This window comes from Cajanus cajan, chromosome 10 (genome assembly GCF_000230855.2).
Source record: "Cajanus cajan strain Asha chromosome 10, NIPB_CcT2T_4, whole genome shotgun sequence".
NCBI lineage: Eukaryota > Viridiplantae > Streptophyta > Magnoliopsida > Fabales > Fabaceae > Cajanus > Cajanus cajan.
This window is the reverse complement of record NC_138526.1, coordinates 5457149-5469887: the sequence shown is the minus strand read 5'-3', so window position 1 is coordinate 5469887 and position 12739 is coordinate 5457149. Positions and strand designations below refer to the sequence as shown.

Genomic DNA, 12739 nt, shown 5'->3' with positions numbered 1-12739 from the left:
CGCGGTCCCCTTTTTGGGTTTCCTGCCGAGCTTATTATCTTTAGGATTTCTTTATCCATGATGGCACTTATTGAGGCCAAGGGAAGGTGCTCCAAGTTGTCACACACACTTCCACATAAAAATGATGTGGGTTTATTATTATTAAGATGATTTTAACCTCATTCATGTTTATTCAAACAGGGTTAAAAAATGTGGTTTAGAATTTTATTATAAGCAAGAAAAGAAGCAATGAGAAAGAATGATTTTATTATAATCATAGTGGAAACATGTGTCCTTATTTCATCACTGATATGGGTCCCAATATTGACCTCTTTTATCTCTCGGCCATGCCCCAAATTCACAGTCTCCAATTTCTCTTGACGAGCTTCTTAATCTAGCAATCTTTGCAGATCCGGAGAAATGGTCTCCTCATCACTGTCCAACTCAACCCTTTCACCTTCGGATCCCGGTCAGAGCGAACAATTACAGACATAATTATTTTATTGGTTCTGTTTAGGTTTAGAATTATTAATGTTAATGAGGAAAGAGAGAAAAGAACAAAAAAGAGAATAATGTGAAAAATGCCTCTTTATTGATATGTATTAAAACTGTACAAAAACCCTTATTTACATGAAAAGGTTCTCATGATCTCGGGTACTGATCATGAGTCCCTAAAAGAGAAATATGAAGGGGCCCTATCGTGGCTTGTTCTTCTCTCTACTCCTGCTTTGGCAGAGGATTCTTGCTCACGTCGGGCGCTGTCGAATCGAAGGTGACCCACCCGGCATCAATAAGGTTTTGGACCTTGTATTTGAGAGCTAGGCATTTCTCTGTTGAATGCCCTGGTGCCCCCGAATGGTATAAACATTTGTCTTGTGGCTTGTACCAATCGGGGTAAGGTGGGTCGATCTTCCTTGGTGGAACATGAGCTAGAAGTTTGGCTTCTACTAGCTTCGGCAGGAGATCGCTATAAGTGGTCGGAAGTTTATCAAACTTCTTCACAGGGGTGAATTGCGATCTTCCCGACTTCGAAGTGGAAGTAGCCGAGGGTATGGTTATAGCATTGACTTCTCCCTCTTTCTTCTTCCCGAAGACCTTCTTAGCTTCATATGATTGGGAAGGCTTAGCCAGCTTCCCACTTTTAAGTCCTTGTTCCACTCTCTCCCCAATGGTGATGATGTCCGAGAAGAGTGTCGTTGTGTTCCCTATCATTTTATCGTAATAGGGACCAGTCAACGAGTTGATGAATAAGGACACCATCTCCTTATCTGACAGCGGGGGCTCTATCTGTGCCGCCAACTCCCTCCATCGTTGGGCGTACGCCTTGAAAGATTCATCATTTTTCTTACTCAAGGCTTGAAGATCTGACCTATCAGGTGTTAGGTCGATGTTGTATTTGTAGCGCTTGAGAAAGGCGTCGGCCAACTGCCTCCATGTACATACTTGATTTCCATCTAGCTGCATATACCAGTTGAGCGCGGTATCAGCCAAGCTCTCTTGGAAGCAGTGGATCAAGAGCTTTTCGTTTGTGGCATATGCAGCCATCTTTCGACAGTACATGGTGAGATGACTCTTGGGGCAAGTCGATCCCACGTATCTCGGGAAATCTGGCACTTTAAATTTGGGAGGGAATTGAATATCCCTTACTAAGCACATGTCGGCGGCATCTTTGACATCAAAATCATGCCCCTCCATAGCCCTCAACCGATCCTCTAGGGCGTGGAATTGTTCTTTTGAAACCTCGGGCTCTTTAATCATAATTCCAGCCCCAAGGGGTACAGCGTGTGGAGGATCTTTTTCATGCTCTTCCTCCTCTCCCTCATGATGGGACCCATGATCACTGTGATGAGATCCATGGATGTTGTGATGACGCATGAGTTCCATCATTTGCGCCATTTGGTCTTTAAGTTGTGAAAGCTCGGTTGTGAGCTTTTTGTTTTGCTCCTCCAATGCTTCCATTTTCTTGATCTTCTTTGCGCGTGTGAGGACAGAGAGATGACCAGCCACTTTCTAAAATGAATGTTTTAATCTAATTAGTTTATTCATGAATACGCTCTTGACATGAGCTTGATAACCCTCCATTTTTAAGGCGCTGCCTTTTTAAAACAGAGTGTTATCACCCTCCTTGACTTATGATCTCTCCTCAACGGAGAAACTCGATAATTATGGGTCTCTTTTACTCATGTCAAGAGGTATTGGTGAACCTAGAATGCATGATTTATGAGGATGCATGATATCTTTATTGGTAATGATGCACATGCTCCTCACTTTTATTATATTTTCACACATGGTCTTTCCTCTTATGTCATGTTTTTTTCATGCATGGGGATTATTCTTTAGACCTTATCACGAGGTTATTTATTAATGCACAAACAATTTCACATAAGCATTTACACAAACAATTCACTCATCCACGAACAGTCACGAGCGAATCACGAGGTAGGGGTCTCCTGCAGAAAAGTGCATATTCAAGGAGGATCTAACTGTTCTCACTTGGTCAAAGGCCCCCAAGGTGCCCCCATTATAGGGACCCAATTCCTCTCGTCGTAAGTCGATGGAAAGCTCCAACGCACTGTCGGACTCAAGTTCATAGTTATCACCTTGAGTGATGTTTTTCCGACAACGGTCTCGTAGGCTCCTATAGACCCATTCAACCGGCCGTACTAACATCCACTCCCTATGGATTACCACTCATGCCCCCGGGTATAGAGGGAACTGTTGTGTGCAAAGGTTTGTGTGCAATTTTTATTTCAAACAATTGCGGAAATTTAAACAAACAACAGTTATTTAAAGCCAAATATATAAAGCATGTTATCATACAAGCAAGGGGTAATGAAGTAATTTTAACTATTATTTGTTAAAAATAATCTGTCACTAAATGGGACTGACTCTCGAAGCTTCCCCAGTGAAGTCGCCATCTGTCGCCACCGGCCCAAACGGGCCTCGGCGGTCGCGAAGACGGTCGAGCTCGCTTTTATTTTAGTTTTGAAAATGTATTGGATTATTAGAACGACTTGTTCTCAAACTGAGACCTTGTCGATCTTATCCAATTTATTTATTAAAAGTCTCACTAATCCATATTAATCCCAAGCGGGACCCTCCATGGATTAGTGGTTTTCGCAAAAGGAGGGTTCGTGGAGTCGCCAACAATGTTTTACTCAAAACATTGGAAAAAGGGATAAGGCAATTGATTTTATAAATCAACTTTGGCCATTACAACCAGAGTCGGGTAAGGGAGTCGGTTACGCGTGGGGAAGGTGTTAGCACCCCACAGCGTCCCTTTCGGGTTCCCTATGACAGATTATTTCTAAAATAATAGCGTAAAATTACTAAATTACCCCTATTTATTATAAGCGATTATAAATTAACTATCTACATGATGACAGTTTAAATATGCACACAGAAAGCAGTAAAAGGAAGGATTTAAGAAGAAACCTCTTGAAGCGTGCTTTTATATATTGAGTAAAACTGGGAAGCTTTTTGGCGTTCCCTCGCTCTACAAGCTCGCTCGCTCCTTCCTAAAAACTTTTGACTATGGAAATCCGGAGGATTTCCCTTCGACTAGGTTCGAATCTCCAAGCTAAGTGCTCGGAATTCCAGAACTTCGTCGGATCGACTCCCAGAGAGATTTCTAGGGCAGAACACTGCTCAAAAACCCCAGAATACTCAAGGAGGGAGTCAAAACTGAGTGTGAAAGTGTCGAATGACGTCCAATTGACGTCATATTTATAGGGAACAGGCCCAATACGGGCTACAGAATCAATACGGCCGTATTGAAATTTTTGAACTTCAATACGGCCGTATTGAATTCAATACGGCCGTATTGAAATTCAGAAATTTCAATGCGCCCGTATTGAGTTCACTGCGGCTGTATTGAAACTTCAATACGGCGTATTGAGTTTACTGCGGCCGTATTGAAGCTTCAATACGGCCGTATTAAGTTCAGTACGGCCGTATTGGGCTTCATTCCCTCCACTTCCTTATTTTGAGCTATTCTAAGACCTCTAGACCTACAGAGAACCCTCCTAGGGCCTTCCAGGAGTCCTTCTGGCTGATCTTCCTTCAGTCTTCGAGAGTCTTCAAGCTTTATTTCCGACCCGGACAATTTTAGGGGTCTACAGTAATGATGTACATGCTCCTCACTTTTATTATATTTCCACACATGGTCTTTCCTCTCATGTCATGGTATTTTCATGCATGGGGATTATTCTTTAGACCTTATCACGAGGTTTATTATTAATGCACAAACAATATCACATAAACCTATACACAAACAATTCACTCATCCACGAACAATCACGAGCGAATCACGAGGTAGGGGTATCCTGCAGAAAAGTGCATATTCAAGGTGGTTCTAACTGTTCTCACCGGTCTGAGGCCCCCAAGGTGCCCCCATTATAGGGACCCAATTCCTCTCGTCGTAAGTCGATGGAAAGTTCCAACGCACTGTCGGACTTGAGTTCATGGTTATCACCTTGAGTGATGTTTTCCGACAACGGTCTACGGGCACCTATAGACCCATTCGACAACCGGCCGTACTAACATCCACTCCCTATGGCTTACCACTCATGCCCCCGGGTATAGAGGGAACTGTTGTGTGCAAAGGTTTGTGTGCAGTTTTTATTTCAAACAATTGCGAGAATTTAAAAATACAACAGTTATTAAAGCCAAATAGATAAAGCATGTTATCATACACGCAAGGGGTAATAAAGTAATTTTAAACTATTATTTTGAAAATAATCCATCACTAAATGGGACTGACTCTCGAGGCTTCCCCAGCGGAGTCGCCATCTGTCGCCACCCGCCGAAACGGACCTTGGCAATCGCGACGATGGTTGGACTCTTTTTAAAGTTTTGAAAAGTGGTGGATTGATAGAACGACTTATTCTCAAACTGAGACCTTGTCGAGCTACCAATTTTATTAAATGATTCACCAATCCATATTAATCCCAAGCGGGACCCTCTATGGATTAGTGGTTTTCGCAAAAATTAGGGTTCTTGGAGTCGCCACCAATATTTTACTCAAAACATTGGAAAAAGATTTAAGGCAATTGATTTTATAAATCAACTTTGGCCATTACAACCAGAGTTGGGTAAGGGAGTCGGTTACGTGTGGGGAAGGTGTTAGCACCCCCACAGCGCCCCATTAGGGTTCCCTATGACGAATTATTTATTAAATAATAGCGCAAAATTACTAAATTACCCCTATTTATTATAAGCGATTGTAAATTAAATATCTACATGATGATAAATTTAAATATGCAACAATCAGAAAGCGGTAAAAGAAGGGATTTTTAGAAAAGAAACCTCTTGAAGCGTGCTTTTTATATATCAATGAAGTCTAGGAGGCTTTTTGGCACTCCCTCCCTCTACAAGCTCGCTCGCTCCTTCCTAAAAATAATTTTTGACTATGGAAATCCAAAAGATTTCCCTCCGACTAAGTTCGAATCTCCAAGCTAAATGCTCGGAATTCCAGAACTTCGTCGGATCGACTCCCAGAGAGATTTCTAGGGCAGAACACTGCTCAAAAACCCTAGAATACTCAAGGAGGGAGTCAAAACTGTGTGGAAAAGTGTGGAATGACGTCCAAATGACGTCCTATTTATAGGGATGAGGCGCAGTACGACCCCTGGGTTCAATACGGCTCGTATTGAGTTTTTGTACTTCAATACGGCCGTATTGAATTCAGTACGACCGTATTGAAATACAGAAACTTCAATACGGCCGTATTGGTTTGAGTACGGCCGTATTGTAGTACAAAATGTGCAGTACGGCCGTACTGAACTCCAAGGAGGCCGTATTGAGCTCCAAACCTCCCACTTTCTTATTTTTGGCTACTCTAAGACCTCTAAACCTACAGATAGTCATCCTATGGTCTTCTGGGAGTCCTTCTGGCTGACTTTCCTTTGATCTTTGAGAGTCTTCGAGTCTTATTTCCGACCCGGACAATTTTAGGGGTCTACAACATGTCACACAAAAGGCCATCAAGGGCAGTACCCTAGCTGATTACCTAGCACACGGGCCGACCAACGACTACCAATCCCTTCAGGATAATTTCCCCGATGAGGATATAATGAATCTACAACATGAAGAGCCTAAAGATGATGCGTGGACCATGTATTTTGATGGAGCCTCCAACATGCTTGGACGAGGGATTGGCACAGTGCTAATCTCTCCACAAGGAAAATACATTCCCATAACGGCAAGACTCAACTTCGATTGTACAAACAACATGGCTGAATACGAGGCTTGCGCGTTGGGAATCCAAGCAGCCATCAACAATGGTATCCTAAAGCTCAAAGTGTTTGGTGATTCGGCCCTATTCATCTATCAACTACGAGGTGATTGGGAAGTCCGAAATCCTAAACTGATACCATATGTTGAGCACATCAAAGATTTGACACATCTCTTCCAAAGTGTCGTCTCTAAATACATTCCAAGGGAGGAGAATCAGTTTGCCGACGCTCTTGCTACGCTCTCATCGATGTTCACCTTGGATAGTGAGCATGAAATGCCCATCATCAATATCCGGCGGCACGATAAGCAAGCGTTCTGCCTTCTGATAGATAAAGCTGTCGATGATCGTCCATGGTTCCATGACATCAAGCAATATTTAACAAAAGAGGAATATCCTGATGCGGCCAACGATAATGACAAGAAGCATATCCGAAGAAGGGCTATGGGATTTCTGCTAGTCGGTGAAACCCTCTACAAGAAAAATTATGACTCGGTCTTGTTGAGATGTATAGACCGAGTCGAAGCTCAAAATATGATCAAAGAAGTACATGAGGGGGTTTTCGGTACCCATATCCCCGGGCCTGCAATGGCTAAAAAGATCCTCAGGGCGGGATACTATTGGTCGACCATGGAAAGGGATTGTTACCAGTACGTGCGAAAATGCCATAAGTGTCAAGCATACGCCAACAACATTCATGTCCTACCGACTCCACTCAACGTATTGGCTTCACCTTGGCCATTCGCAATGTGGGGCATGGATGTTATTGGACCCATCGAGCCGAAAGCATCCAATGGACATAGATTCATCCTTGTGGCCATTGACTACTTCACCAAATGGGTAGAAGCGGCATCGTATGCTCATGTGACCCGAAAGGTGGTAACATCCTTCATCAAGAAGAACATTATATGCAGATACGGTATTCCCGATAAAATCATCACTGATAATGGATCTAATTTGAATAACAAAATGGTGGAAGAACTGTGCCAAGAATTCAAGATCCAACACCACAACTCTTCCCCATATCGGCCAAAGATGAATGGGGCAGTCGAGGCAGCCAATAAAAACATCAAGAAAATAGTGCAAAAGATGGTTGTCTCATTTAAAGACTGGCATGAGATGTTACCCTTCGCTCTTCATGGTTATAGGACCTCAGTACGCACATCTATAGGAGCTACTCCATTCTCCCTCGTCTATGGGATGGAGGCAGTTCTACCTGTCGAAGTCGAGATACCTTCTCTAAGGGTAATCATGGAAGCAAAACTTTCCGAGGCAGAATGGGTTCAAAGCCGATACGACCAGTTGAATCTTATCGAAGAAAAACGGCTGAACGCCATATGCCATGGTCAAGCCTATCAGAGGAAGATCAAAAAGGCTTTTGACAAGAAAGTCCACCCTCGAGTCTACCATGAGGGAGAGCTGGTAATGAAGAAGTTGCTACCAGCTCAAAAGGACAAAATCGAAAAGTGGGCCCCGAATTATGAAGGACCATACGTGGTGAAGCGAGCCTTCTCAGGAGGAGCATTGATCCTCACGGACATGGATGGAGAAGAACTTCGATACCCAGTCAACGCTGACGTGGTAAAGAAGTACTATGCTTGAAGACGTTGCTTGCATAGGCCCGCTAGGATGAAAACCCGAAAAGGGCGTCCTAGGCAAAAGTTAGGGCAAAATAAAAAGCCCGCCAGTACAAGGGTATTAGGCAAAATAAAGGCGAATTTATCCCCGCTAGGATACGTCCTAGGCAAAAATTAGGGGCAAAAGAATAAGACACAAAAACAAAGCAAGCAACGATCACTTGAATCGAAAACCGAAAGGCGGTTCAAGTGATTATCTTCTAGAAGCAAGCGTCTTGCAGTATCTACACTCCTGGCTCAGGCATCTCACCCGAAGCAATTAGGGGAACGTAAGAGCAACAATTACAGATATAATTGTTAAGCCTAATGTATATAGCCTACCCTGGCCAGCCATTCTTCAGAAATTCCTTTTGTGTATCTTTCTGTAAAAACATTTGTGAATATCAATAAAATATCTATTCATTTCTCTTCTCTTGACCATGTGATTATGCCTCTAAATTGGTGTTTCTTAAAAAATTGTACGAAATTCCTTTAATAATCGGTCAATAAATAAAGTTGGAGGGGTTCCTATAAAATTCGTAATCTCCTGCGTAAGAGGCTCACAGAAATCCTCCCTCACGTCGACGATAGAAATTCCTCCAAGAAGAGGAGGATAGGGAGAGCCATTCATTTTTCTAAAAACATTAACAAAATGATTAAACTTGCATTTTGTGCATCACACACACATTAGTTCCACATTCAAAGACCTTATCATGAGGCAGTCGCATAAAATAGAAAAATAGGAAAAATTTCTTGTGTATGACAGCAGCCAACAGAAAAAGCCGAAATCGACAAAAAAGGCAAAAAATTCAGAAAATCCAACAATCGTACAGAATAACTGAGCCTAGAGAGGCTTGCCGAAATAATACTCCCCAGAGACATCTCAGCTTGCACTCTTGGGCCGAATTCCCAGTGAAAGCTATCAGAGCAAGATCAGCAAGATTCCCCAATGGAAGCATGATCATCCAAACAAAATATCTGAGTCAAAGGACTTAGACTTCCTCAGTGGAAGATAGCTTTCCAACTCGAGCGACGAGTGAAGCTAAGCCTGAAGAGGCTTTCTAAATAATACTCTGGGATACATAAGATCCTCAATCCCCATTCGCCTACTCAGAGGCACTCCTTCAAAAAGAGAAAATCCGAAAAGATCAATAACCATTCCCCAAGCGGAATTCGGTATTCAGCTAAACACCGAACGTCAAGATAATCCGCCTAACAGAAGAGGCCAATCAAGATCAATACGACAGAATCCCCCAGCGGATAACAGCCTACGCAGAGGCAACAAAACCAGAAAATCAAAAAAAGTCACCCGAATAAGGATAACCGGGATACTCCACCAACGTCGAAAGGACGTCAGCCAATCATAAGGCATCGCTCACCTCAGAAAGAGCATCTTTGTGTCTGCATCCCCAAGGAATCAGAATTTCCCCAGTGGGCACCAACTACGCAATGGAAAGTTGGGACACAAGAACCTATGAGTAACTGCACATCCCCTAGACGGATCCCTGCGTTATCCAGCCCTCAGCGGCACCAAAATCAAAAACAACCGTCGAAGCAGCATCGATGACTGTGGAGACAAAATCATCACAAATCCCTGGAGAGGGCAAACTCACGCTACCAAAGTGACCAGAAGCATGGAGGTATGCAACCCTGGGGAGGGCAAACCGCAGACCCTGGAGAGGGCAAACTCACGCTACCGAGGTCGTCAGAAACACCGAGGTATGCACGAGCCTGGAGAGGCGACGACTAATACTCAGCTACCGACGTCGTCAGAAACACGGAGGTATGCAGCTGCCAACGTCGTCAGAAACACGGAGGCATGCAGACCCTGGAGAGGGCAAACTCACACTACCGAGGTCGTCAGAAACACCGAGGTATGCACGAGCCTGGAGAGGCGACGACTAATACTCAGCTACCGACGTCGTCAGAAACACGGAGGTATGCAGTTGCCAACGTCGTCAGAAACACGGAGGCATGCAGACCCTGGAGAGGGCAAACTCACGCTACCGAGGTCGTCAGAAACACCGAGGTATGCACGAGCCTAGAGAGGCGACGAATAATACTCAGCTACCGACGTCGTCAGAAACACGGAGGTATGCAGCTGCCAACGTCGTCAGAAACACGGAGGCATGCAGACCCTGGAGAGGGCAAACTCACGCTACCAAGGTCGTCAGAAACACCGAGGTATGCACGAGCCTGGAGAGGCGACGACTAATACTCACCCTGGAGAGGGCAAACTCAACCTGGAGAGGCTACTCAACAATTTTCCCACCTGAAGACACTACAAGTCGGAAGGATGGCTTACTCCCCGGACAATTGGGTCAACTCCTTTACTTGTCAACCGGTACACCAAAAAAAGCCATTCGACTAAGTAAAGGGGGGGCAGCTGTAGACCCCTAAAATTGTCCGGGTCGGAAATAAGACTCAAAGACTCTCGAAGACCGAAGGAAAGTCAGCCGGAAGGACTCCTAGAAGACCCTAGGATGATTTTTTGTAGGTCTAGAAGTCTTAGAGTAGCTTAGAATAAGGGTGTGTGAGGATTGGAGCTCAATACGCCTTCCTAGAGGTTCAGTACGGCCGTACTGAAGTTTTTGAACTTCAGTACGGCCGTACTGAATTCAGTACGGTCGTACTGTAGTTCAAAAACTCAGTACGGGCCGTATTGACTCCTTAGGCCGTACTGCGCCTCAATCCTATAAATAGGACGTCATTGGCTCGTTCTTCCACACATTTGGAGCATTTCTCCACCCTCTGGCTGAGTATTCTTGGGTTTTTGAGCTATTCTCTGCCCTAGAAATCTCTCCGAGAGCTGATCCGACTAAGTTCTTGAGTTCACGAGCCTTTAGCTTGAGACTCGAACAAGTCGAAGGGAAATCTCTTTGATTTCCATAGTTAATATTTATTTTTAGGGAAAGGAGCGAGCGAACGTGTAGTGGAAGGAGCGCCAAAAAGCCTCCTAACTCCTTTTTGAATATATAAAAGCCCGCTTCAAAGGTTTCTTTCCAAAACCTTTCTTTTACCGCTTTCTTTTATCGCTTTTTGATTGTTGCATTGCACGTTTAAAGCTTTCATCATGTAGATAGTTTACTTATAATCGTTCTAATAAATAGGGGTAGTTTAGTAATTTTACGCTATTATTTATGAAATAATCCGTCATAGGGAACCCGAAAGGGGCGTTGTGGGGTGCTAACACCTTCCCCACACGTAATCGACTCCCTTACCCAACTCTGGTTGTAATGGCCAAAGTTGATTTGCGAAAATCAATTTCCTTATGTCTTTTTCCAATGTTTTGAGTAAAACATTGGTGGCGACTCCAAGAACCCCTTTTTGCGAAAACCACTAATCCATGGAGGGTCCCGTTTGGGATTAACACGGATTGGTGAGAATCATTTAACAAAATTGTTAGTTCGATGAGGTCTCAGTTTGAGAATAAGTCGTTCTAACAATCCATCATTTTTCAAAACTAAAAAAAGAGTCCAACCATCGTCGCGAATGCCAATGTCCGTTTCGGCGGGTGGCGACAATGAGAAGAATCTAAACCATGAATGTGCTCATCAACTATATCATCAATCAATTCAGCATGAAAAATAGAATGAGCTTCAGAAGGAAATTTCATGGCATCCAAAATATTAAAATGAACAACAATATCACCAAATTCCATAGACAAGGTGCCAGCATACACATCAATCTAAGTTCAGGCTATTTTTAAAAATGGTCTGCCTAGAATGATTGGGACAGAACCATGGGAGAATCTGTCCTCCATATCAAGAACATAAAAATCAGCAGGAAAAATAAGTTCACCAACCCGAACCAAGACATCCTCAACAAAACCTGTGGGGTGGGCAACACTCCTATTGGCCAACTGAATGACCACACCCGTAGGTTGCAAAGTACCAAGAGACAAAGAATTAAAAATAGACAGAGGCATGACATTAATTGAAGCTCCTAAATCAAGCATGGCATTTTCAAATTTATTGTTACCAATAATGCAAGGTACACAAAATGTACCTGGGTCCTTACACTTTTCAGGAATGTGTGGAGCAGATTTACCTATGAGTGTTGAGACATTTCTGCCCATGCTGATTCGCTCATTGCCCTTCAGCTTCCTCTTGTGGGTGCACAAGTCTTTCAGAAATTTAGCATATTTGGGAATTTGCTTGATAGCATCCAGCAAAGGTATGTTCACCTCCACCTTCCTTAAAGTCTCCAAGATCTCCTTATCCACCTCTTCCATCTTTTTGCTTGGAATTGGTTTTGGTGGAAATGGAAGAGGGATATGAGGCTGATGTAGATCATCACTGTGTGCACTGGAAGAAGGTCCACCTGCATGAAAATTTTTGCTACTACCTGTGTGGCCCTCTTTCTTAAGTGTAGGCTCAGGTGGAGGTACAACAACTGTAGGTGTAGGTGCTGGTATGTCAATTTGTTTGCCAGACCTCAAGGTTATGGCACTCACATTCTTCAGATTTTCCACAGTTTGTGAAGGTAGCTTGTCTGAATTTTGGGACTGTGCCTGATTTAGCTGAGTGGCCATCAGACCCATTTGATTTGTCAAACTTTGAATGGAAGCTCTGGTCTCTTTTTGGAACTGCATGTTTTGAAGAGTCATCTGCCTCACTAACTCCTCCAATGAAGGTTCAGAAGTAGAAGGTTGAGGAGCTGGTGGTGCAGGAGCTTCATGTTGTCTCTGTTGTTGCTGTTGGATAGGAGGAGGTGTCGCCACCGGCCCGAAACGGGCTTTCGGCATTCGCGAAGGATGGTTGGACTCGTTTATTTGTTTAAAAATATGGATTGCTAGAATGACGTATTCTCAAACTGAGACCTTGTCAAACGAGCAATTTTATTAAATGATTCACCAATCCATGTTAATCCCAAGCGGGACCCTCCATGGATTAGTGGTTTTCGCAAA

General features: G+C 43.6%; 1 protein-coding gene across 1 annotated transcript in view; it reads right to left on the bottom strand.

Moving 5' to 3' along the window:
* Positions 1–12064, bottom strand: part of LOC145952284 (uncharacterized) — a 32927-nt gene extending 20863 nt beyond the window's left edge. Inside the window, exons 1-2 of the mRNA XM_083064622.1 lie at positions 11839–12064; positions 11567–11582 (exon numbers count right to left, since the gene is read on the bottom strand). Coding sequence (XP_082920748.1) covers positions 11567–11582; positions 11839–12064 — 242 coding nt within the window. The remainder of the gene's footprint in view (positions 1–11566; positions 11583–11838) is intronic.
* Positions 12065–12739: the final 675 nt, after the last annotated feature.